This window comes from Lampris incognitus, chromosome 3, assembly GCF_029633865.1.
Source record: "Lampris incognitus isolate fLamInc1 chromosome 3, fLamInc1.hap2, whole genome shotgun sequence".
NCBI classification, from domain to species: Eukaryota; Metazoa; Chordata; class Actinopteri; order Lampriformes; family Lampridae; genus Lampris; species Lampris incognitus.
Window position 1 is genome coordinate 5,885,904 of NC_079213.1, and position 27,918 is coordinate 5,913,821.

A 27,918-nucleotide genomic window follows, 5' to 3' on the forward strand; every position below is an offset into this window, starting at 1 on the left:
TGGCTAGAGCAGGGGTCGGGAACCTTTTTGACTGGGAGAGCCATAAAAGCCAAATATTTCTAAATATATTTCATTGAGAGCCATATAGTATTTTTAACGTATAATAAATTAAATATGTCTTACTTTTAATGCGACTTCTGGTGCTGCATGGTTTTGCTGATGGCCTTGTAGTCTGGTTCATACGTGGTGAGGTTGAGCTTCATGCAGGCGTTGAGGCTTCCATCAGTTAAACGTGAGCGTAGGTTGGTCTTAATGTTCCTCATATGCGAGAAAGACTGTTCACATGCATATGTAGAGCCAAACATGGTCAATACGGCAATACTCACACGCTGCATTGTGTGGTATGTCACAGGAAGTTCGTTCCAAGTTTTAAGAATCAGCTGGTCTTCAGGTTGAAGATTTTTAATTTCTGTCCACTTGTGTTCCCTCGCCAGCTCTGCTCGCTGTCGCGCAAGACTTTCCAACTCTCCATTAAGTGACTTGAACTTACTCATCCACATGTCTGATGCCTTCAGGTCAGCAACTTCCAGCTCAAAGTCTCCGATAGAGACCCCGGGGATGCATGTCAGGTCGATTTTGTCCACTGCACACTCATGTGGATGAGTGATGAACTTGAAAAGACCAGTGCGCGCACGAAATTCTCCAAAACGTGCTTTGAATGACTGCAGGAGATTGAACGTAAAGCCAGCTAGCTGCTGGAGATCCAGATGTTGAGTGGAGTCACTTTCTAAGCATGCATCTCTAAATTGTTGCAGTCTTTCAAAGTGCAGAAGACGACCTGTTTCAATGTCCCTGAGAAAGACTTCCAGCTTGCTTTCAAATGCAAACACTGCTTGTTGAAGGGATGAGATTGTATTTCCAATACCTTGCATTTTCACATTGAGCTGGTTCAGATGGCCAGTTATGTCCACGAGATAGTGAAACTGCAGGAGCCAGTCAGTGTTGTCTAGCTCAGGATGCTTGACGCCTTTCATTTCAAGAAAAGTCCGGATTTCACTCAGGCAAGCTGCAAAACGGCTGAGCACCTTCCCCCTTGACAACCAACGCACGTTGCTGTGTAAAAGCAGACCGGGATAATGATTCCCAACTTCTTCTAACAGAGCTTTAAACTGGCGATCATTTAAAGCTCGGGCAACAATAAAGTTGACCACTCGAATGACCAGAGACATCACCTCACCAAGCTCCTAGCGCAAAGCGCCTCCTGGTGCAGGATGCAATGAAAACTTAGGATGGCTCTCTTTTCATGTTCACGGAGAAGCGCTACAAATCCTTTGTTCTTCCCCAACATACAGGGTGCACCATCAGTACAGACAGAAATAAGTTTATCCATCGGTAGTTTTTTTTCTTTAGCAAACTCCATGAAAGACATGAATAAATCCTCTCCTCTTGTTGTCCCTTTCATTGGCAAAACAGCCAAGCTTTCCTCACGCAGTGTGTCACCTGCAGCATACCTGGCAATGATACTGCACTGAGATAGATGGCTAACATCTGTTGACTCATCTAACGCGAGAGAAAAGTATGTCCCGGCGTTTATGTCCTTAATTTGTGTTTCCTCGACTTGATTTGCCATCATGATGCTACGATCGTGCACAGTTCTTGCTGACAGGGGCATGTCTTTTATTCGTTTGATTATCTTGTCTTTATTTGGGAAGTCATCAAACAGTTCATTGGCCACATCAAGCATGAATGTTTTGGCATACTCGCCATCTGTGAATGACTTTCCATTCCTTACTATTGCCAAAGCCCCCGCAAAGCTAGCGGAATTCCCGTCACCTTGCTTGGTCCACACACGTAGTTGCTGCTGACTCGTCTGCACTCTCCGCTGTAGCTCCTCGCATGCCCTTTTCCTGCTGTCCCCCGCTGGATATTTCGATGCAAATGAAGCATGGTGCGTATCGAAGTGCCGCTTTATATTTGACCGTTTCATCGATGCAATTTTATCATTGCATATTAGACATACCGCAGATCCTGCTCTCTCCACAAATGCAAATTCCTCTGTGCACGCAGCCTGGAATGCACGGTAATCATCGTCTTTTTTCTTTTCGCCATCTTTTCCGTTACAAGGGTTGAAGCGGATAAACTAGTTGGCTATCTGATAAAATTGATTTCTTCACCTTTACAATGACCCGGACATGCTCGCGAGCCATTGGTTCCCGACCCGACCCACGGGTGACCTGTGACCCGTGAAATTTATCTTCAAAACTAATTTCTGTTTACTTTAAAATGACACAGTATTATTAAGAAATATCACAAGTATTTTAAAATCAGTTCCAAACTGATTTTTTTGAAAAAAAATTTTTTTTCAACTCAAAATTGTCTGGGAGCCATATGCCGTCACCGGAAGAGCCATATATGGCTCGCGAGCCATAGGTTCCCGACCGCTGGGCTAGAGGATTAATCTCTCCACTGTCCTGATACTCCTGGACCTGCCAGTTGTGTTCGACACAGTGAACCACCAGATCCTCCTTTCTACCCTTGAGGGGCTGGGTGTCACAGGCTCGCTCCTACCAGGTGACATGGAGGGGATCTATGACGGAGCCTCGCAGACTGACTACAGGCGTTCCACAGGGTTCGGTTCTGGGTCTTCTCCTTTTCTACCTGTACACGACATCCCTGGGTTCTGTTATTCGCTCGCATGACTTCTCTCACCATTGTTATGCCGATGACACCCAGCTGATCTTGTCCTTTCCTCCCTCTGACACACAAGTAGAGACACGCATTGCTGCTTGCTTGAATGGACGCAGCAATGGTGGAATGAACTCCCCACTGATGTCAGGACAGCTGAGTCGCTGCCCATCTTTCAGCACAGGTTGAAAACTCACCTCTTCAAGAACTACTACCCTGTTACATGTTCTTAGCACTTATTGTATTCACTCATTAAAAAAAAACTCTTTCTTGCACTTTTACTTTAGCACTGGTTTTGCTCTTGGATGCTTGTTTAGATGCACTTATGACCTCTGATGACTAGTAGTTCTCCTGATTTCCTACGTTAAATGCACTTATTGTAAGTCGCTTTGGATAAAAGCGTCGACTAAATGACTGTAATGTAATGTAATATAATCCCGACCGAGTGGAAATCAGCTGTAGCTCCTTCTCACACCCACTGGATAAGAGACATCCTCTACTTTCTTAGATCGGAAAAATTTCAGATCTTCATTAAGTGGCTCCTCCAATAAAGTTGGGAAAATATGGGATCTATTCTTTCAATTTGTTCAGAAAATGAATTTCCCATTTATCCCTGATTGAAGCAGCTTTTGCGTTTAGAGGGGCATTAATATTGAGTTTGTTGTGATGTGATATGCTGCTGCACCGACTATTGGTGTCTGTTACTGACAGTTTATTATTATTAGCTGACTGATGTTTTGTTTTCAATATCATTTTTTATTTCTTTTTTGTTTGTTTATGGTTGTGTTATGTTTGTTTGTTTTTTTTTTAGTTTCTGTAAGTTGTTGTGGTGTTTAGCAATAAGTCAGCTGACACTTTTTTTTAATAATATCTCTTTCTAGAAGGAATATATACTTTTTTACTCTATAAATGCTCTGATGACACAATTGTATTTTTTGCAAAACCCAATAAATAAAGTATATATATATACATATATATATATACATATATATATATATATATAAGACACACACACACATATACATATCTTTATATGTATACATATAAAAAAACATGCTGTAAAAACAGAAAAAAAGGATAAACTTGTCAAAAGTGAGGCTCAAGAGTTAGATAGTGGGTCGTGGAGAGTCTTCAAATCCATCAGACATGTTGTTTCAGGTGAAACCCTACGCAGCTTCTCGTTAGTTAAACTGGGATTTAGTTCAAACAACATCCTGTTTGGGAATCTAGATTGCTTGTGTCCTCCCTGTCCAAGGTCGGACTGGAGAACGTTACACCCGAAATCAAAGAAGCTCGAGTCAGTTCGTCTGGCTGCAACGTTTATCATCCTTGATAATATGGAGGAACGATGGCGAGGAGGAGAGGGGATGTGTTAACACCCCCGCAGACGTCAAGGCCACAGCTGTCTTGGTCTCTGTCCTCCAGCAAGGAGCTGCATATTTTACACACAGATACACCACACATGTCTGGATGTTTTGCAACATTCCATCCATTATCCAAGCCGCTTATCCTGCTCTCAGGGTCACGGGGATGCTGGAGTCTATCCCAGCAGTCACTGGGTGGCAGGCGGGGAGACACCCTGGACAGGCCGCCAGACCATCACACAACGCCCCCCCCCCCCACACCTAGGGACAATTTAATATGGCCGATTCACCTGACCTACATGTCTTTGGACTGTGGGAGGAAACGAAACATTTATTTATTTATTTTTGGATTTGTCCCCCGATCATACCCGGCCAATTACCCCATTCCTCTTCCAAACCCTCCCGGTCTCTGCTCCGCCCCCTCTGCTGATCCGGGGAGGGCTGCAGACTACCACATGCCTCCTCCCATACATGTGGAGTCACCAGCTGCTTCTTTTCACCTGACAGTGAGGAGTTTCACCAGGGGGACGTAGCGCGTGGGAGGATCACGCTATTCCCCCCCAGTTCACCCTGCCCCCGAACAGATGCCCCGACCGACCAGAGGAGGCGCTAGTGCAGCAACCAGGACACACACACCCACATCCGGCTTCCCACCCGCAGACATGGCCAATTGTGTCTGTAGGGACGCCCGACCAAGCCGGAGGTAACACAATATTGTGTGTGAGTGTTAGTACCTTTGGTATGCTCTCTCTCTGCCTGATGATGTAGTCCAGATTGTTGGTGATGTGTGTGTCCAATCCACGAGCCAGGTTCCACGGTTTGCAGATCCAGTGGTTGTCTTCACCCCTGTAAAACACACACACACACACACACACACACACACACACACACACAGAGTTAAGGGGAGACAGATTTCGACATCCATGGGGACACTGAGTTTTTCAAGGCTACACAATATTGAATAGTTCTGTCTGATTGTAACGTGTATTTTACCTTGGTCATATTTTACCTGTTTTAAACCACAGCTTAGACTGTCTTCCTTAAAATGCATATGATGCGGTCACACCAGGGCCGTACAGTGTGGTATTATTTTCACTTTTAACCCGCGAGAGTGATGGCAACATGTTATCAGCTCAAAACTACCTGATTAGGAAAGGTATTTATAGATTTATGACCTTAAACACAAAGTCTGTCTAGTGTAAGGACAGTGAATCCTCTCTGACTTCTGTCTTGTCATGGCCGCTCCGTGGCAGCATCCATGAAGGATGCCTGATGCTTTTTATTATGTTATATTATATTATCCATCCATCCATCCATTATCCACACCGCTTATCCTGCTCTCAGGGTCACGGGGATGCTGGAGCCCATCCCAGCAGTCACTGAGCGGCAGGTGGGGAGACACCCTGGACAGACCACCAGGCCATCACACAGGGCCCACACACACACAGACTTTTAAAAAATTTAAGATAGCATTTTTCTCACATTCTTAATTGTAAAAACAGTGCCAAGCTAAGTTGCTAGTGCATGCAATGCACAGGGCAATAAAAGAGTTTCTGATTCTGGTCGGCCCGAGCCGGCTTACTGCGACACAGAGAGAGTTCCCGTGTTTGATTATGTACACCCGGGTGGGCCCCGACTTGAACAATGCATGGCCCGTACTCTGCAAGTGGGGCCCCCGTTACAGTTTCTTCTTCACACTGTTGGAGGATGGTCAAGGTCATTATGCTGAGGACATCTGGAATGACCTCTGTGAAGGCAAACTGCCATATCAACATATGTGATGTGTGCTTACTTTCCATCTCTGACCATGACGACCTCGTATACCAGCTGTTTTAACTTTAGTCTGCATTGCTTAGATAGACGGTTACAGTTCATGTGTACCAGAGCAAAGGCAGTGTTCTCCATGTGAGCAAATAAAGGCCTATTGTTGACTGCTGGCTGATAGCAGACGGATGTATGAGAAACTCCCTGAGCAGCTGCGTCTCCACACAGTAAGTTGGAGAGACGGCCTTGGTGGGATCATGCGAGCTGGAAAAGATGAGATAAGGAGGAGGAGAACAGACAATCGCCCTATAGTCCCCCCTCACGGGGCGCACACCTGCTTACTATGAAAGAAGAGTGCTGTCGGGGGGGGGGGGGTTATCTATGTTTACTGTGTAAAGCATTAATAAAGTCTGATAATACTGGAAAACTGTCCCTGAATCCTCTGTGTTTGGACTACTACTGGTATTTGCAGTATCATTTAGCACAGTGTTTCTCAACCGGGGGCCCGCGGACCCCTAGTGGTCCGTGGTGTAATTGCAAGGGGTCCGTGAAAATAAAATATCTTTAAAAAAAAGATCCTATGACATTTATAGAAATAGGATTATTTTACTCAAATGTGACTGAGACCTTTATCTACCTAAACTATAAAGGGTAACAGGACTTTTTTCTCTAATTACATCTGTTTCACAAGTGTAATTTGTTGTATTTTAATAAGAGATCTCGCTCCTGTTTGCATTGTTAAAAGTTACTGCATAAGAATTCTGTTGTTACATTTATCTGAAAGTTACTGAATACATATTCTGTTTTGTTACATATATCTGAAAGTTACTGAATACATATTCTGTTTTGTTACATATATCTGAAAGTTACTGAATACATATTCTGTTTTGTTACATATATCTGAAAGTTACTGCATAAGAATTCTGTTTTGTTAACTATATCTAAGTTACAACTGAAAGCTCTTATTTTTGCCCCAAAGAGTGAATAAATGCTATAATGCACTTTAAAATGCAGTTTCTACTGTTTCTATCAAATTGCAACCCCCTCCCCCAAGATCAGGTGGAGGGGTCCTCAGGGTAGATCAAAAATACGCAGGGGGTCCAGGACCCCAAAAAGGTTGAGAACCACTGGGCTAAGGGAGCCTGGTCTGCTGCGTCTGGTGGCCCCAAGGACCATGGCCCTGCCTGGAGTGGTGCCCAAAGAGGAAACACCGAGGGCGGTCCGACAGGACGCAGAAGCGGGGCAGGCTAAGCTAATTGCTAGCCCATGCAGACTGGCAGTCCTGATAGTCATCCTGGCTGGCATTCGTTCTCTTGGACAGTGATTTTTTTTTTGTGTTGTTGCTTAGTTTGGATATATGTGTTTAGTTTGGATATATGTGTTCTTGTTTGGATATATGTGTTCTTAGTTTGGATATATGTATTCTTGTTTGGATATATGTGTTCTTAGTTTGGATATATGTGTTTAGTTTGGATACACTATGTGTTCTTAGTTTGGATATATGTGTTCTTGTTTGGATATATGTGTTCTTAGTTTGGATATATGTGTTTAGTTTGGATATACTATGTGTTCTTAGTTTGGATATATATGTTCTAGTTTGGATATATGTATATGTGTTCTTAGTTTGGATATATGTGTTTAGTTTGGATACACTATGTGTTCTTAGTTTGGATATATGTGTTCTTGTTTGGATATATGTGTTCTTAGTTTGGATACATGTGTTTAGTTTGGATATACTATGTGTTCTTAGTTTGGATATATATGTTCTAGTTTGGATATATGTATATGTGTTCTTAGTTTGGATAAATGTGTTCTTAGTTTGGATATATGTGTTCTTTGTTTGGATATATGTGTCTAGTTTGGATATATGTGTTCTTAGTTTGGATATATATGTTCTTAGTTTGGATATATGTGTTCTTAGTTTGGATATATGTGTTCAAGTTTGGATATATGTGTTCTTAGTTTGGATATATGTGTTCTTAGTTTGGATATACTTATGTGTTCTTAGTTTGGATATATGTGTTCTTAGTTTGGATATATATGTTCTTAGTTTGGATATATGTGTTCTAGTTTGGATATATGTGTTCTTGTTTGGATATATGTGTTCTTAGTTTGGATACATGTGTTTAGTTTGGATATACTATGTGTTCTTAGTTTGGATATATATGTTCTAGTTTGGATATATGTATATGTGTTCTTAGTTTGGATAAATGTGTTCTTAGTTTGGATATATGTGTTCTTAGTTTGGATATATGTGTCTAGTTTGGATATATGTGTTCTTAGTTTTGATATATATGTTCTTAGTTTGGATATATGTGTTCTTGTTTGGATATATGTGTTCCAGTTTGGATATATGTGTTCTTAGTTTGGATATATATGTTCTTAGTTTGGATATATGTGTTCTTAGTTTGGATATATGTGTTCTTAGTTTGGATATATGTGTTCTTAGTTTGGACATATGTGTTCTTAGTTTGGATATATATGTTCTTAGTTTGGATATATGTGTTCTAGTTTGGATATATGTGTTCTTAGTTTGGATATATGTGTTCTTAGTTTGGATATATGTGTTCTAGTTTGGATATATGTGTTCTTAGTTTGGATATATGTGTTTAGTTTGGAAATATGTGTTCTTAGTTTGGATTTATGGGTTTAGTTTGGATATATGTGCTCTTAGTTTGGATATATGTGTTCTTGTTTGGATATATGTGTTCTTAGTTTGGATATATGTGTTCTCAGTTTGGATATATGTGTTCTTGTTTGGATATATGGGTTCTTGTTTGGATATATATGTGTTCTTGTCGTTTCTGGATTATGTGTTTTTGTCTTTGTGTTGCACTGCTGTGGGCTGAGGGAAATTATATTTCATTTCATTTCATGTGCGCAAGTACATGAAGTGAAATGACAAATAGTGTTCCTGATTCCTGATAAATGTTTCCACTCCCACACCACACACATCACACTCTTTCTTCACAGTCGCATCAAACTTACTAATTATTAAATTATTGAACACCTTATTGTGCCTTAATATTAAAAAAAAATCAAAATTTTCACATTCAACACTGTTCCACTTCCCTCTCAGATTCCTCCATATCCTCCCTACATCCATCTCATTCATAAGTGACTTCTTCAGTCTCCACTGCATTGTTGATAAGGGTGGGGAGGTCACTTAGATGAGTTATGAAATGTGTCTGTCAATAAACGTGTCCAGATGACCTGATTCAACTTTCTGTGACAACACTAATGGTCTTTAAGCAGAAAGAGGAACGTCTAGTCAGAGAGAGGGTTGAGAGGGATCTTGTAGTCACTCCCTCCCATGCATGGTAAAGGTTTCACTAAAAACAACTGCGAGTCATTTCCTCCCAAGTCCGAGACATTCGGTTTGGGATTCATTTCTTCAACAATATCTATGAAATGAAATGCGGTTGTGTCGGCGTATACCTGTTCATGTTCACAAGGCCAAAGGTCAGCACTCAGTAAAGAGGCATAGCGCCTTGCCTATGACGGGGGGACCCTTTGAGGTGATACCCTCCCATGAAAAAAGGAACAGCGAAACGAAGAAGTGGTTTTCTTAAGTAAACCCGTCTCTCCCAGACTCCCACCTCTCTCGTCTCTGCTGGTAATGTCTGATGAACTGGGGCAGCTCTGTTTGCAGGTTGAACGTCTGTGGGAGCCACTCGGCCCCCCGGCCCCCCTGAGCTCTCCGGGACACCGCGGACAGGCAGTCCTTCACTGTAACGATGGTCTCGCAAGGAAACTGGTTCACCATCACATGAGGTCGCTCTTCGCTCAGCTTCCTGTTAGAGGGCACAACAGGAAACAGTTTTTTTTTAAATAATGTTCATCGTGGGATGAAGACAAATGCTTATGTAAAAGCTACAATCCTGAGGATCGACGAGTTGGTTTAACTCACTAATACCGACCGGAAAACCGCGGTTTTCAGCCACTCAGCAATGTGTTGGGTGGTCTGTTTATCAATTATCGACTGCTTTGCATTCAGGAGAAGTAAATAAACAACGGTATTACACGGCTACGTTGAATACTCGGTTCTGATTGGTCAGTTAAAGCATTCTGCAATCAGTTAGTTCTGAATAGTGGACTGTTGTCAAGCTGCGGCCTCGCCACCCTTCCTGTTCCATTACCAGATGAAGCAAGCTGGGGTCACCCTGGGGTCACCCTGCCGCTCGAGCAACCCACACTCAACCCAGCCAAGGCCCAAAAGTACGGACCGGTTTCCCTCCTACCCTTTCTTTCAAACCAAGTCTCCCGATTCCTTTGTGAGAATGATCTGTATGAGCCGAGTCAGTGTGGCTTTAAGCGGGGTCACTCTACCGAGACTGCGCCCCTGTCGGTAACAGAACCACTGTGTTGGGCCAGAGCTGCTGGTCAGTCCTCAGCTTTACTGCTGCTATAGCTCTGTCAGTCGGTTAACCACCAAATCCTCCTCGCCACACTCACTGAGCTTGGTATCTCAGGATCTGCCCTCCGCTGGTTCATGTCCTACCTCTCGGGGAGAGCGTTTAAAAAAATTTATTTCTGATTTTTCCCTTTTTTCTCCCAATTTAGTGGCCAATCGATCCCTATTTTTATTTCAAACACCCACCCTCGTACTGCATGCGTTCGCCAACTGCGTCTCTCCGGCCGGCAGTCTCGAAGGAGACGCCTCGCCACTTTCGTGACGAGGCGACTCCAGGCCGAACCACTGCTTTTTCCGACACACACAGAGACGCGTTCACGTGACGAACACAAGCCGACTCCGCCCCCCTCCCGAAGACAGCGTTGCCAATATTGCTGCTTCGTCGAGTCCGGCCATAGTCGGATCTGACGGGACCGGGCATCGACACAGAGCCGATGCTTAGACCGCTACACCACCGCGGACTGGTCGGGGAGATCTTTTTAGAGGATCTTGGAGCATCATGGACCCGACCGACCAGAGGAGGCGCTAGTGCAGCGACCAGGACACGTACCCACATCCGGCTTCCCACCCGCAGACATGGCCAATTGTGTCTGTAGGGACGCCCAGTCAAGCCGGAGGCAACACAGGGATTCGAACTGGCAACCCACGTGTTGGTAAGCAACGGAATAGACCACTATGCCACCCGAACAACCCATATTTTTGTACTTCTGTGTGTATATGCGTGCGTCTCTGTGTTTTAGTATATGTTTATATGTCTTTTTGTGCACGCGTGTGTGTGTGTTGTCGTGGAAATTTCCTGCAAACACTCAAGACTCAGAAGTAATTACACACAACACCAATGGTTGATGACAAAAGATAATGAGTATTGTACAATATGGAGAATACAAGCAGAACATCTCATGGGTTATCGCCCCTTATTCTCAAACACACAGAGGACAGCCCTTCCTGATATCCCTTCTTCCCAAAGAGGACATCCCTTCCTTATATCCCTTCCTCCCAAAGACGACATCCCTTCCTTATATCCCTTCTTCCCAAAGAGGACATCCCTTCCTTATATCCCTTCTTCCCAAAGAGGACATCCCTTCCTTATATCCCTTCTTCCCAAAGAGGACATCCCTTCCTCCCAAAGACGACATCCCTTCCTTATATCCCTTCTTCCCAAAGAGGACAGCCCTTCCTTATATCCCTTCTTCCCAAAGACGACATCCCTTCCTTATATCCCTTCTTCCCAAAGAGGACATCCCTTCCTTATATCCCTTCTTCCCAAAGAGGACATCCCTTCCTTATATCCCTTCTTCCCAAAGAGGACAGCCCTTCCTTATATCCCTTCTTCCCAAAGAGGACAGCCCTTCCTTATATCCCTTCTTCCCAAAGAGGACATCCCTTCCTCCCAAAGACGACATCCCTTCCTTATATCCCTTCTTCCCAAAGAGGACAGCCCTTCCTTATATCCCTTCTTCCCAAAGAGGACATCCCTTCCTTATATCCCTTCTTCCCAAAGATGACATCCCTTCCTTATATCCCTTCTTCCCAAAGAGGACATCCCTTCCTTATATCCCTTCTTCCCAAAGAGGACATCCCTTCCTTATATCCCCTCTTCCCAAAGAGGACATCCCTTCCTTATATCCCCTCTTCCCAAAGAGGACATCCCTTCCTTATATCCCTTCTTCCCAAAGAGGACATCCCTTCCTTATATCCCTTCTTCCCAAAGAGGACATCCCTTCCTTATATTCCTTCTTCCCAAAGAGGACATCCCTTCCTTGTATCCCTTCTTCCCAAAGAGGACATCCCTTCCTTATATCCCTTCTTCCCAAAGAGGACATCCCTTCCTTATATCCCTTCTTCCCAAAGAGGACATCCCTTCCTTATATCCCTTCTTCCCAAAGAAGGGTCTACTGACTGGTAAACTCCGACTAACTAATGAATACACATTTTCTACACCCTACACCGTAGGATGAACATCTGGTTATCTCAAACTGGGGGGGGCATATATATATACACATACACGTGTGTGTGTGTGTGTGTGTGTGTGTGTGTGTGTGTGTGTGTGTGTGTGTGTGTATATATATATTGCATTTTTCCCGAAACCGTCAATGGTGTTGTAATATACACACACACACACACACACACACACACACATATATATGTCCCCAGTTTAATCCTATATATATACACACACACACATACATACACACACATATATATGCCCTGTTTAATCCTATATATGTATATATGTGTGTGTGCGTGTATATGTAAATATATGTGTGTATGTATATATATACACACACACACACACACACACACACATGCCCCCAGTTTAATCCTATATATACACACACACACACACACACACACACACACACACATACATACACACACACATATGCCCCGTTTAATCCTATATATGTACATATGTGCGTGTGCGTGTATATGTAAATATATGTGTGTATGTATATATACACACATATACATACATACACACACACACACACACACACACACACACACATATATATATATATATATATATATATATACTGAGGATCACAGAGAGACAAAAACCTGATACTCGGGGCCCCTCGAAGAACTCCCTATATGATCTGTCTCATGGCAGCTCCTGGTACGACCTCCTTTAAGGCATATTTGGCCAACATAGTAACACCGGCATAAGGAGTTAAACAGGATGTGGGGTAAGGATGTAGAGAGGTAATAACCCCCCCATCTCTCCATTTCAGAACGCCCTTACTCCTCCCGGGGGAGCTCAAGCAGACCCTAGATTACAACCAGTGTGTGTGTGTGTGTGTGTGTGTGTGTGTGTGTGTGTGTGTGTCTCTCCCTGACCTGTAGTCCCTGATGTGTGTGAAGACCCAGAGCACATCGGCGTCCTCCTCCGTCTCGGTGAGCTGGAATCGAGGATGTGTGAGGTTGTCTCGCACTTGGCTCATGTTAGAATAGACCCTGGGAGCAGCGGAGAGACGGAGGGAAAAGGTGAGGAAAACATTAAAGACCTAACGTAAAGGCAAACCCCAGCTACCGTCACAATTACAGGCGAGTTTGACCTTTGACCTATGAGATGTGGCGATTGCACGGGGGATGATGCTATTGCTGATGGCTTATTGGAATCTGGAGGACGAATAAGCATCCTTCCATTCACCGTCAATAAAGCAAATCTTAACAGAAACAGACTGATGCTGTCTTCCATGCTTTTCTTCTTCTTTGGTAATGCTCGCCGTTTCTCACGTCTCATGCAACAGAGAGGGGACTCCTAACTGAACGACTCTAGACCAATGAGACCACTCTTACGAGCCGTCCCGGTCCCTGCTCCACCCCCTCTGCTGGTCGGGGAGGCTGCAGCCTACCACATGCCTCCTCCCATACATGTGGAGTCGCCAGCCGCTTCGCCAGGGGGACGTACCGCATGGGAGGATCACGTTACCCCCCCCCCCCAAATAGGTGCCCTGACCAACCAGAGGAGGCGCTAGTGCAGCGACCAGGACACATACCCACACCCGGCTTCCCCCCCGCAGACACGGCGAAATGTGATTGTAGGGACGCCTGATCAAGCCGGAGGCAACACGGGGATTCGAACCAGCGATCCCCATGTTGGTAGGCGAATGAGTAGACTGCCATGCTACCCAGACGCCCGCAATGTTTCTTTTCCTAATAAGAACAAATATTTATTCCCTCATAAGGTAACAGTGAGTATGACAGTTTTCATCCCTATAAATTCGCTCATTTAAATATTTTTGTTGCGGGAGGGCGGTTCATATATGCATGTTTACTTTTAATCTTTGACCACAGATCCGCTATACTGCGTTTACACGGCTCTAACGGCTGCCCGGGGCTCGTGTGTAGCAGGTCAAAGGTGGTGCCGAAAGCGCCTCTTCCGTGGAAACCGATACGGGCCCATGGCTAACCGATGAGCTGAGGTCACAAGGTCTGGAGGAGCGGTCCTGGGGAACGATGAGCTGGGGGATAGGGACGAGGGGAGACCTGACCTATGAACTCTTTGAGCGAGTTCTGTTGTCAATCAGGATGACAGCGCTGCAATAAAGACGAGCTACTTCTTCCAGGACAGGAAGAGCGAGGAACTCTGGGTACATACCAGTGACCCAACTCAGACTTGCTGACACTAAGCAAGGCTCGGCGGTTTGTGCTGCAAGGTATAAAGGGAGCGGGCTCGGAGATCAGGGCATGCATTCAAGGACCTGGGCTTGTGCGTCCGATCAGTGAACATGTTAAAAGTGTGACAATACTGTGAGGGACTTTTGTCTCGCTCCTCATTTAATGTCAGGAGTGGAATTAAATAATCGCCCCGTCACTTCCATGTCCATTCTGTAGCTCTAATATCTCACTGACACGACGACTTTGGGCCCACAGGTGAGGAAGAAGTGGTTGATAACGGGAACACGTCCACGTATACCGTGGATTCCCAGAGGGACTCGAACACATCGACTCCCCGCAGCCTGACTGACACTGCCTGCTTTATCCCCCATTACCCAGCAGATGAGGCTATACCACAGGTCGTGCCGTTTTGTATTCGTAGGATTGTATTTTTTGTTGGTCCTGTGCTGATGTTAAGTTGTTCCTGTCTGCTTGTCATCGTTTCAGTATTTTCTTAGTTCCTTTCTTTTTTAATTATTAAATGGCGTGACCATGGACACCCGGATAAAATATTATCATTATAATTATTATCATCAACATTATTATCATTTTTATAATGTATACAATTATGTGGATACCATTATGTTGATTATTATTATTATCACCAACATTATTTTATGTCTATAATGTCAATTAGTCATGTGCACAGGGAAGAGAAAATACACAAATCTAATCTAATCTAATCTTCTATCCATCCATTATCCAAACCACGTATCCTGCTTAGGGTCGCAAGGATGCTGGAGCCTACCCCAGCAGTCACTGGGCGGCAGGTGGGGAGACACCCTGGACAGGGCGCCAGGCCATCACAGGTCCCACCGATCACACCTAGGGACAATTCAGTATGGCCGAGCCACCTGACCTACATGTCTTTGGACTGTGGGAGGAAACCCACGCGGACACGGGGAGAACATACACACTCCACACAGAGGACGACCCCCAAGGTTGGACTACCCCGGGGCTCGAACCCAGGACCTTCTTGCTGTGAGGCGACCGCGCTAACCCCTGTGCCACCAAGCCGCCCCCTTTGAAGGTCAATGAACGTGAATTATGCTCTAGTGTAGCATGCTGTAGTTTTGCCTTTGAATGATCGCCAACAACACAAACTGATGCAGAACCAAAAAAGAAGAAGAAGACATTTTAAAATAGTTTCCTTTTCGTTTCATTGCATTTTTGTGAGACATCTGTTGAGTTACCCCCCCTCAGCGGTGTGTGTCTCTCCGCCTTGTCCCGGATCTATGCTCCAGACGATATGATATGATTTGATATGGACATGAGAAAATACACTTTTTGGGGTCAGGCTTATTTGTGATGTACCGGGTAAGTTTCCCGCTGAGACAAGTTATGTACCAACCTCTCCATCTATCCATCCACCTACCTGACTACCCATAATCCACCTCTCTGTCCAAGCCTCTAATGCTGCTCTGTTTACAGACTTAGGACTCACTTGAGGACTTTTTCCTCGGGGACGGCACGTGGCTGGATATCCACCGGAAACTTCTCTTTGTTTTCCTGTGAAATGGTCTGCAGGAACAGAAGCAGACAGCAGAGGAGAAAAACGGGGTGAACAACGTGCAACGGAGGTTTAGCCCTCAACCTAGCCTCCCATCAGTCTAATATGCTACCGAATGAAAAACTGTTTCTTTACACACCGGTTATAGACTCAACCTCAGTATTTAACTTTCCAAAAAGATTACGCCTGACCAGAAATCCCCTTTGCTGAGTTTTATAATGCGACCAGTTGCCACTAATGCCAGAAACTGATTAACCTCCAAACACGTTTCAGCTTCAAGTGGACAGCTGGACTACTGGTCAACCTCGTACACTACGGGCGTCCGGGTGGCCTGGCGGTCTATTCCGTTGCCTACCAACACAGGGGTCACCGGCTCGAATCCCCATGTTACCTCCGGCTTGGTCGGGCGCCCCTACAGACACAACTGGCCGTGTCTGCGGACGGGAAGCCGGATGTGGGTATGTGTCCTGGTCGCTGCACTAGCGCCTCCTCTGGTCGGTCAGGGAGCTTGTTCAGGGGGGAGGGGGAACAGCGTGATCCTCCCATGCGCTACATCCCCCTGGTGAAACTCCTCACTGTCGGGTGAAAAGAAGCGGCTGGCGACTCCACATGTATGGGAGGAGGCATGTGGTGGTCTACAGCCCTCCCCGGATCGGCAGAGGGGGCGGAGCAGAGACCGGGACGGCTCTGAAGAGTGGGGTTAATTGGCCGGGTACAATCGGGGCAAAAAAGTGTTTTTTTTCTCCCCAATCAAATCAGAGGGCTTTACTTGCAACCCAATTGGTACTCGTATTTCAAAACTGTCTGGTCATGTGACCAACTCCCTGCATTCCTTTTGTACTTGGTGGAATCTGTCCTTACCTCAAAGTACAGGTCCGAGGGCTCGGCAGTGACTGTGCTGACATCTTGGAGGTCCGTCGGGATCCACGGCAACAGGCGGCACCGCCTCACGAGGGGGTTGGTCTCGCCGTAGGCATAGTCACGGGTTACTTCATCTGAGAGAAAAGTGTCAAGCAGATCTGGTTTTGAGTCAGCGAACGTGACCTCTCGGGGTCTAGCATTGTCAGATTTTAGGTTTTAAAACTGGGCCTCACACTTGAGCGCGATTCGGACCTAGCCTCATCTGGAGGGCTCCCACTCTCCCCAACATGGGCAGCAATGGAATGGTCCTCTTCTAGACCAGCCCCCCTATCTGCTCTGTTCATGCTCCCACGTATCTACCAGTCTCTCCTGATTTACATTTGATCTTGATTTGGATATACTTTACTGATCCCCGTGGGGAAAATCAGGTGGGCCCAGCCCGTCCAAGGCCAGTCATACTAAACAGGTTCAGAAACGCATGTGAACCAAAATAGACCTGAAACTACACCTTCCTGAATGCAACACAGCTTAATCATACAAGGCTTACACATCATCAGAGGTAATGTTACACACCAAGACGAACTTTAACAGCATCTCATCGCCTGGCACACACACACACACACACATTCCCTAAAACAGCCTATTCTGTTCGACATCCATTGTCTACACCCACCTAATCTAAATCAGGGTTGTGACAAGCTGGAGACTAACTCAGCAAGCATTGGAGGGAGACGCCCTGGACAGGTGACTAGTCTGTTACAGGGACCACGTGCACACACACACACACATACACAGTTACTTGCACAACATTCACACCAATGGACATTTTAAGTCTTCATGCATGCATGCATTTGGACCATGGGAAGAAAGCCCCGTCAACATGGGAAGAACACACAAACTCCACACAGAAAAGCTGAGGCTCAACCTAAGCTTACTATTCTATTCTGAACAATAAAATATCTCAATTTATCTCAATACAGATGATGATCCGTTAATGTGAATCTAATCAAACACGACCTGTTGTTTTATAATCCCCCCCCCTTTCTCTCTAATTGTATCTGGCCAATTATCCTATTTTCCCGAGCCGTGCTGGTCGCTGCTCCACCGCCTCTGCTGATCCGGGGAGGGCTGCAGACTACCACATGCCTCCTCCAGTACATGTGGAGTCGCCAGCCGCTTCTTTTCACCTGACAGTGAGGAGTTTCACCAGGGGGACGTAGCACGTGGGAGGATCACGCTATTCCCCCCAGTTCCCCTCCCCCCCGAACAGGTGCCCTGACTGACCAGAGAAGGCGCTAGTGCAGCAACCAGGACACACACCCGCCTTTGGCTTCCCACCCGCAGACACGGCCAATTGTGTCTGCAGGGACGCCGACCAAGCTGGAGGTAACACAGGGATTCAAACCGGCGAGCCTTGTGTCGGTGGGCAACGGAATAGACCGCTACGCTATTTGGACTCCCTCTTGTGGCTAGTTTTGTCCAAAAAAGTGACAACATGGTAGCAGGCTGTCAGCATTAGGCTGGTTAGGAAAAATCCAGCGACATGTTGTTGTGCATCTTTTGGAGAGGGTTTATATAAAATCGTCCCCCCCCAGCAGGTAAAACTGAATGAGCCCCTGTGCATCATTTCACCCAAAGAAAACAATTCTGAGTCAGGCTCGTTTCGTCACCCCTTAAAGCAAACAAACAAAAACGACTTGGTAAATATTAAGAGTGTGTGAAGGCGCGTCACCTCCTTCTTGGAGATCCTGCAGAGGCCAGAGAACAGTGTAGGCCAGCTGGGCCTGGCTGTAGAAGAAGGGGGCCATGCCACAGCTGGGCTGGTCAGAGTGCTGCACCTGAGAGCCAAACTCGTCCATGATGTACCACACCGGCACCTTCTCCTCCGCCGACTGGCCACGCACCCACGGCCGTGTGTGTGCGTGTGTGTGTGATGTGGTTTGTGTGTCCATGTGTGTGTAATGTGGTGTAGGTTTGTGTCCATGTGGTGTGCGTCCATGTATGGCGTGTGTTTGTGGGGGGGGGGGGGGGGGAGAGAGATTGAGACAATTATTCAGGGGTGGCATTTGTTTTACCGCTGCTACTACCCACTTTTTAGATTGGCCTTTTTGTAAACCTTTTGTGATTTCATTATCTTATATTCACCGCCATTTTTTATTTGTGTTTTTGATAAACTTTATTAATCCCCATGGGGAAATTATTCTCCGCATTTAACCCATCCCAGCTGTATAGCTAGGATGGGTTATAGCAGTGGGCGGCTGCCATGCAGCACCCGGGATCAACTCCATTCCTTTTCCAATCGCCTTGCTCAGGGGCACAGACAGGAGTATTAACCCTAACATGCGTGTCTTTTTGATGGTGGGGGGGAAACCGGAGCACCCGGAGAAAACCCGCCGCAGACACGGGGGAGAACATGCAAACTCCACACAGAGGACGACCTGGGATGACCCCCAAGGTCGGACAACCCCGGGGTTCGAACCCAGGACCTTCTTGCTGTGAGGCGACAGCGCTAACCACTGCGCCGCCGTGCCGCCATTTTCTGTCCCCTCCAAGCAGACAAAAGGCCACTGAAGTGTCGTCATTTCGGGGCTCTCAGACTACATCCAAAATGAATCAGGTGTTTGGATTCTGTCTGCCAATCATCCTGCTTTTAAAATACTACATTGAGCAATGCAAGTAGAACTGAGAGGTGAAGAGGGCATTTTATATTTGAAGAATAATTTCGCCGACAGCCATGGTGTAGATGTTACATCACCGGGCTACAAGACGGAACAGGACTAGCATTGTATACGAACCGCCAGTACACACCAGCGGCAAATACAGATCATGCTAAGCTAACAGTTTCTAGCAATTTCTTAATGCGGCTTCAAAACTGATTAGGATCCGCCTCAAGCAAGAGAGAGAAGTCCTCGAAAGTGAACAGTCAATATTAGCGCTGAACATAACCAAAGGCAATTATTCTACACCCCAATGCATTTTCATGTTGGACTGAAACAGGTTTGGATCTGGAATCTCTTATTTCTCTTACGCCTTGCTTTGGCCGTCTTTTGCGTTTCATCGAAACGTGAGAAAACAGAGTTGAAAGCAACAACGTAGGGAGTCTTACGTAAAGATGAGGGGAGAGGACGTTATACTTAGCTCGTCTGTGAATGTTCTCGTTCATCCAGGTCATGGTTATCCTAAGGAGCTGAATCGAGTGCAACTGGACTTGGTATATATCCGTGAAGACGTTTCGCCTCTCATCCAAGAGGCTTCCTCAGTTTGTGCCTTTCTGACTAGACCAAGCTAGTCTGACTGGCTGGTGATGAGACTCAAGATATTTATCCTCTTTGGAGTCGTTATCAGAGCTATTGATGTCCATGGCTCTTTGTGTTCCGATGTGTTTCATCACCAGCCAGTCACACTAGCTTGGTGTAGTCAGAGAGGCACGAACTGAGGAAGCCTCTTGGATGAGAGGCGAAACGTCTTCACGGATATATACCAAGTCCAGTTGCACTCGATTCAATTCCTTTGGATATACTTAGCTCTTACTTCACATATCTTAACCATCTTTGGTGTGATGTTTTGGTTGACATGGTCTAGGGTTGCAACCTGCTACCAGTTGCAAGTCCTACATTTCTTCTATTCTCGTACTCGTGATTTTGATGTTGCAGCCGCATCACAGAAAGTTGAATCAGTTCACCTGGACACAAGGTTTATTGAGAGAAACGTTTCATCATCATCTCAGTGACCTCTTCAGTCTCAGCTGACTGCAGGTATCCCACCCTTATAAACAACACAGTGGCATAACGACCCAAACCAACGATCGTTTTTATATGCAAATTGCCGTGACCATTAACTAGAGTTATAATTGGCCATGTGTACTATTCATAGAGGACTGGGGAATAGTTGCAATCACAGCATTGTAAGATGGCGACAGATGCACTCTTAGGCCCCCTCCTCGGTTCAGGGATGGTCGTTCCCTCTTCACATAGATGGCCTCTTTGACTCCCCATTCAAACCAGCGTTCCTCCCTATCAAGGATGTGCACAGCCTCATCCCTGAAAGAGTGGCCACTGGCCTGTAGACGGTGTAGACTGCGGAGTCCTGGCCTGACGTGTAGCTCTCCTGTGTTGTCCCGTCCTCTTCACCAGCGTCTGTTTGATATCCCCGACATACAAGTCGCGGCAATCCTCCCGGCACTTAACAGTCACCATCTTACAACGCTGTGATTGCAATTATTCCCCAAGCCTCTGTGAATAGTACACATGGCCATCACAAATCTAGTTAATGGTCACGACAATTTGCATATGAAACTGATCACCGTTTTCGGTCATTTTGCAACTGTGTTGTTTATAAGGGTGGGATACCTGCAGTCAGTTGAGACTTAAGAGGTCACTTATATCAATAAACGTTGTGTCCAGGTGACCTGATTCAACCTTCTGTGATTTCCTTACCTGGAATACTGAACATGCATTAGGACTTTGCATTCGTACCCTAGTTTCTATGGGCCAAATTGTGTTATCTGCTCTTGTGAAATTTCCCAGCAGGGACCATTAAAGTTTCCTCTGACATCTGGTTGTGAATTTCCCAACATACCCCCTCCGACAGCTGATAGGTCTGGTTGTACTTCCACATGCGCTCCAGCACCATCTCCACCACGTCGGGGTCGGGAGCCTCTCCATGGAAGTCCAGCCCCATGAGGGCCGCCATCCTGGGCAGCAGGCCCGGAATCTGCTCCAGCTGCTGCCGGGCGTGCTCCACGCGGTATGTCCACGCATGGTCCACCAGAAACACACTGCAGGAAGATGGAGAGAGAAACACGCTGCAGGAAGATGGAGAGAGAAACACACTGCAGGAAGATGGAGAGAGAAACACGCTGCAGGAAGATGGAGAGAGAAACACACTGCAGGAAGATGGAGAGAGAAACACGCTGCAGGAAGATGGAGAGAGAAACACACTGCAGGAAGATGGAGAGAGAAACACGCTGCAGGAAGATGGAGAGAGAAACACGCTGCAGGAAGATGGAGAGAGAAACACGCTGCAGGAAGATGGAGAGAGAAACACACTGCAGGAAGATGGAGAGAAAAACACACTGCAGGAAGATGGAGAAAGAAACACACTGCAGGAAGATGGAGAGAGAAACACACTGCAGGAAGATGGAGAGAGAAACACGCTGCAGGAAGATGGAGAGAGAAACACGCTGCAGGAAGATGGAGAAAGAAACACACTGCAGGAAGATGGAGAAAGAAACACTGCAGGAAGATGGAGAAAGAAACACACTGCAGGAAGATGGAGAAAGAAACACTGCAGGAAGATGGAGAAAGAAACACACTGCAGGAAGATGGAGAAAGAAACACACTGCAGGAAGATGGAGAAAGAAACACTGCAGGAAGATGGAGAAAGAAACACACTGCAGGAAGATGGAGAAAGAAACACACTGCAGGAAGATGGAGAAAGAAACACTGCAGGAAGATGGAGAAAGAAACACACTGCAGGAAGATGGAGAAAGCTTCTTTGGGGTGCAGCGTTCAAAGATGCTCAAACACAATATGTTCCTGAATTTGATTTGATACCATTTGTCCTTTGTCTGTTGTGGACCATGAGTCTGCAATAGTTTCGAATTGCATCGAATAGGAAGGTAGCGTTAATTGAAAGGCTCTAGCGCCCTCACCTGGTCGCCTCGGAGGCTTGCAGTCCATTCTCACGCGTCACAACCACTTTACACGTAACCTCCTGCACGCCAGGATTGGACTTCTCCTCCTCGTCCTCCGTCTCGTCGTCGTCGTCGTTTTGGATTTGCATGATCCCGAACACCTCCCCAGCATCGTAGACCTGAAACAGACGCAAAGGAAGCGACAGAAACAATCACACGTGGACTACCAAGTATCGGGGCTGCAGAATGGGAGTGGGCGTCCCCCCCCCCACCAACCCACCAACCCATTTCACTTGACAACTCCCAACTGTGGGACGCTAGCGTCTTAGCGAGCAGAACGCGGACCTCATTGACAAGTTTGTGGTGAAGGCTTCCCCAGTAAAGCTGGGGTATCCCCGAGGACTGCAGAGCCCCGGCGTGGACAGACAAGAAGGCGCCGAACTCCTCGTCCCCGTCCATCACCGCGGGCATCGCTGCGGACGCGCTTGTTTCACGTGTCGGCACGGAGGCAACCCGGAAGTCGACGCTCGCAGCTGAGCGAGCGGTGCATTGTGGGACCGGGAGTTAAAGGGCAACGCCGTCCGGAAAGGGCGGGTGCGGGTCTTTGCTCCGGCCGAGCGGTTGCACACCCGGGTCTGCAAGTCAAGGTCCTTCCCTTGAGACCGCGCGCGCGTGTCGGCTAATAGAAAGGGGCGCGTGAGCTGCGGTTGACAAGCGCTCTGTGTCTCGCGCCCCCCCCCCCCCCGCCCTGCCGCAGCGGGATCGGCGTGTTTTCAGAGTTTGGGGCACTTCTGGCTTTGACGCCTTGAGAAAATAAAGTCTTTTATATCTGTTTTTCTTTCTCTAAAGCTCTATTAAAGTGGTCTGGAAGAAATATCTACAAAGTAAGTTTGATGTTACGACGCTTTTTTTCCGAAGTTGCAAAGGCAAAATGTGACGTGATGACGCGCGACGGTAAGGACAACTTACACCAGCTAAGCTAACGTGTTAGCCAGCTAAGCTAACGTGTTGGCTAGCGTACAAATAACAACGCGTATACGCGAATGAAGTGGAACTTCTTATTTCCGAACTAAAACGCTCAGTTAGTGACTTGTTTGGCAACGACGCCTAATAAACAGGGTCTCAGATCAGGACATAACACGTCTTCTCGTGACATTTGTGGACATGAACGAGTCACGCTTCTGCCACGACTGCGCACGCGTCGCTGGGCCTTCTCGTTTCCATGGCAACCACGTTGTCGTTGTTTGAAAACGTTGCTCTGAAACGCTGGGTGTGACGGTAATGACAGGTGTATGAGGGACGGCGATATTTAACTATAAAAAATGTGCAAATGGCATTTATATAAACCATATGAGTTTGAAATATGTCTTTTAAAATTATTATGGGGAAATGCAAAGTGAAGCTTTAATGAATTCAACCATTTTTATAACTTTATTATAGAGGGGACGTTAAAAGGGCTGGGCTGGGGACAAGCCCAAAACAGTGAAATTCTGGCACATTTGAATTTTCAACACGCTGGAAAAGCATTAAAATGTCCTCACTGAGACACACATCTTTTGTTCCGTAGCTAACACCACCTAACTCTAACAAATACAACAATTTTTTTTCAAAATTTTTTTTGTTTCTTGAAAATCTACCCCGGGGTCAGAAAAACTCCCTTAACCGAAGAGCCACCTAGTAACAACCCAGAGACAATCCAGAGAAGGCGTTTTCTATAATAACCATGAACATGGTGGGTTATAACGAGCAAACCTGGAGGCCCTCTGCTTCTCTGAAAGCCTCCTGTGTTCACAGAGCCTACTTGACTAAATAAAGCTTGGTATCCATGTCAGTTACTTGAGAGCCCTCGGTAGAGGATGCCACCTTCTCCTGCAGCCTCAGCCAGCTCACACACACACACACACAAACACACCTTGTGGATGACTTGATCTGAAATGCATCCGTGTTTGTGACGGAGGTAATTCAGTGCCGGCTGTGTTTTCAGTTTCGTCCCCCAGAATATCGAGATGAAGTCCTGCAGCAAATGATATTGTGTCGTGGCCACATAATCACCTCTCAGCCAACCTTTCAGAGTTAGCCAGCAGGCTTCAATGACCGTAAGCCAAGAGAGTCGTAACAGACACAAGTTAGTACTGGTCCCGACTAACTTGCTTCTCTTGGCCACAGAACCGAGCTTAACCTATTTGCCCACTCTTTGCCCTCGTGGTGGGAAATAGCATGCTGTCTAACACAACTTCTCTCATAACGTCCCCCACATCCCCGCTATCTGGAACACCCGCTCTATGGAGTCGTGCTGCTGAACACTCAAGAGACGCTATGCTCTGGTAGGACGCCATCCAGCGCTGAGTCGCAGGACGTTTGGGATTAAACCACAGTGTCAGCGTGGTCTTTCTTGCTGCAGTAAGGCCGTCCGTCATTAGTCTCCGCCGACTGAAACTGAGAGGCAGAGACGACCCGTCACTGAGCACACAAAGGCAGGGATCAGGCATTACTGTTGATGCTAAGAACTCGGGACAGCGGTGACATAACCTGTGTCCGCCCTTCTCTGATCAGTGAGCAGTCCCAAAACATACGTATGCAGCGCTGTGCCCGGCACCTGAGCCCGGCACAGCACAGCTAGGGGTGGTACTGAGTTTCACTCTAGAACGTGTGATGGGTGTAGCGTACGCTCTGGGAATCACCTCGTAGTGTGTGAGCTGACGCGAAGATTTTTAGAGGGGCCGCTTGCGTTAGACCGTCTCCCAATTTGGTTCCAGACCGACCACGCAGAGTTCCCCGGCGGCCCACACCCCTTCAACTGCCAGTGTGAGAACCCCGCCCAGAACCGGTCCACTCCTCCACAGGGTGCTCCGGCAAAGGCCCCTTCCGGGGCACCCCGTCTGTTTTCATTGCAGGTCTCCGTCTCAAGTAAAAAAAAAACAAGTGTAGAATTTGAAATATTTGGTTTGTTGTTGTTGTTTTTTCCCCTCTTCGGTTTCTCTGAGGGGCTGCAGGACCAAGCGTTGCCTTTATTTTTTTAATATTCCTTCAAGTTATCTAGGTCGTTAGGCCCGGCGGTATACGTATTTGTGTTTGTTTTAGTGTGACTTTGTGTGTTACGTTTATCGTTTGTACAGTGATGATGCATGCGTGTCATGTTTTTGTTAATTAGGGGGGGGAAGGAGATGTGCAGCAGGTTAACCAGAATGCCGGGTGTCATTCAGGGGAGCTGACGCAGCTCGCTAATGCAGCAGCAATATGCTAATGAGCCCCGTCTTCACACAGTCGCCCCGGGAGGCTGCCAAATACAGCTACGAGCTGGTGTTGCACGTGTCGTGGAAACTGCCTGCAAACACTCAACAATCATGAAACAACACACGCAACACCGACAGGTTGAGGATTAAATGATATTGTATACAAACATCCAGTGACGGCCTGGCGGCCTGTCCAGCCCCCCCCCCCCGCCTGCCGCCCAGTGACTGCTGGGATAGGCTCCAGCATCCCCGCCACCTTGAGAGCGGGGTAATAATGGACGGATGGACAAATATGTTGGAGACACTACCTTGGCACAGAAGTCAGGGGAAGTTGTCTCTCAAAGGAGAGGCCAGCTCAGGGTCTTTCTAGTGCCGAGCAAAACAAAGAGGTCTTACATGATAAGCCTCTTGGAACAATCAACCTATAGAAACACAGGCGAGCAGAAACCCGGGACTCGGGGGGGGCCCATGAAGAGTTCCCCATGTGATGAATGTCATGACAGCACGTTTGTCCCCTGACGCCACACAACACAGCCTCCTTTGAAGTGTGGCTCCGTTTTTGAGGTTTATCACTCTGTGGCTCCCCCGTAGTGTTCCCTATGTATTCAAATCCTGCACGTCGTAGCACCAAGTCCACCCAAAACCTTTCTCCATGTGACCTGACGTAGGTTTCTGCACTTTCATCACTCTCCATGGTTACACGGTCAGCGAACTGTGTGTGTGTGTGTGTGTGTGGGGGGGGGGTTGGCGGCTGAGAGAGAGGGGAGGGCCAGGGATCAGCGCTCTAAACCACAGAATAGGATCTCTATTATGTGCTCTAAACCCACGTCAGTGCTTTCTGCTTGGCGGCGCGGTGACTGTCGCCTCATAGCAAGAAGGCCCTGGGTTCGAGCCCTGGGGTTGTCCAACGCTGGGGGTCATCCCAGGTCGTCTTCTGTGTAGAGTTCTGATCATTTGGGCTAAATTCATCCAGCCTTCAGGGCGCTGTCTTTTGACCAATGACAGCGGGCCTACAGAGAGTGACAGGCGTCGTGACACGCCCCCTTGATTTGCTGATCATTTGGGCTAAATTCATCCAGCCCTCAGGGCCGCTGTCTTTTGACCAATGACAGCGGGCCTACAGAGAGTGACAGGCGTCGTGACACGCCCCCTTGATTTGCTGATCATTTGGGCTAAGTTCATCCAGCCCTCAGGGCCGCTGTCTTTTGACCAATGACAGTGGGCCTACAGAGAGTGACAGGCGTCGGGACACGCCCCCTTGATTTGCTGATCATTTGGGCTAAATTCATCCAGCCCTCAGGGCGCTGTCTTTTGACCAATGACAGCGGGCCTACAGAGAGTGACAGGCGTCGTGACACGCCCTCTTGATTTGCTGATCATTTGGGCTAAGTTCATCCAGCCCTCAGAGCCGCTGTCTTTTGACCAATGACAGCGGGCCTACAGAGAGTGACAGGCGTCGTGACACGCCCCCTTGATTTGCTGATCATTTGGGCTAAATTCATCCAGCCCTCAGGGCCGCTGTCTTTTGACCAATGACAGCGGGCCTACAGAGAGTGACAGGCGTCGTGACACGCCTCCTTGATTTGCTGATCATTTGGGCTAAATTCATCCAGCCCTCAGGGCGCTGTCTTTTGACCAATGACAGCGGGCCTACAGAGAGTGACAGGCGTCGTGACACGCCTCCTTGATTTGCTGATCATTTGGGCTAAATTCATCCAGCCCTCAGGGCGCTGTCTTTTGACCAATGAGAGCGGGCCTACAGAGAGTGACAGGCGTCGTGACACGCCCCCTTGATTTGCTGATCATTTGGGCTAAATTCATCCAGCCCTCAGGGCGCTGTCTTTTGACCAATGACAGCGGGCCTACAGAGAGTGACAGGCGTCGTGACACGCCCCCTTGATTTGCTGATCAGTAGGGCTAAATTCATCCAGCCCTCAGGGCGCTGTCTTTTGACCAATGGCAGCGGGCCTACAGAGAGTGACAGGCGTCGTGACACGCCCCCTTGATTTGCTGATCATTTGGGCTAAGTTCATCCAGCCCTCAGGGCCGCTGTCTTTTGACCAATGACAGTGGGCCTACAGAGAGTGACAGGCGTCGTGACACGCCCCCTTGATTGCCGGATCATTTGGGCTAAATTCGTCCAGCCCTCAGGGCCCGCTGTCTTTTGACCAATGACAGCTGGCCTACAGAGAGTGACAGGCGTCGTGACACGCCCCCTTGATTTGCTGATCATTTGGGCTACGTTCATCCAGCCCTCAGGGCGCTTTCTTTTGACCATTGACGGCGGGACCTACAGAGAGTGACAGGCGTCGTGACACGCCCCCTTGATTTGCTGATCATTTGGGCTA

The 27,918-nt window shown here is 47.2% G+C and overlaps 1 protein-coding gene across 1 annotated transcript in view; it reads right to left on the reverse strand.

Annotated features, from left to right (window-relative positions):
- Positions 1-22,831, reverse strand: part of ttll12 (tubulin tyrosine ligase-like family, member 12) — a 34,760-nt gene extending 11,929 nt beyond the window's left edge. Inside the window, exons 1-9 of the mRNA XM_056277629.1 lie at positions 22,683-22,831; positions 22,356-22,516; positions 21,281-21,479; positions 18,435-18,594; positions 16,703-16,836; positions 15,776-15,852; positions 13,009-13,125; positions 9,353-9,547; positions 4,724-4,835 (exon numbers count right to left, since the gene is read on the reverse strand). Of these exons, the coding sequence (XP_056133604.1) occupies positions 4,724-4,835; positions 9,353-9,547; positions 13,009-13,125; positions 15,776-15,852; positions 16,703-16,836; positions 18,435-18,594; positions 21,281-21,479; positions 22,356-22,516; positions 22,683-22,808 (1,281 nt within the window). The 5' untranslated portion in view covers positions 22,809-22,831. The remainder of the gene's footprint in view (positions 1-4,723; positions 4,836-9,352; positions 9,548-13,008; positions 13,126-15,775; positions 15,853-16,702; positions 16,837-18,434; positions 18,595-21,280; positions 21,480-22,355; positions 22,517-22,682) is intronic.
- Between the last annotated feature and the right edge of the window lie 5,087 nt (positions 22,832-27,918).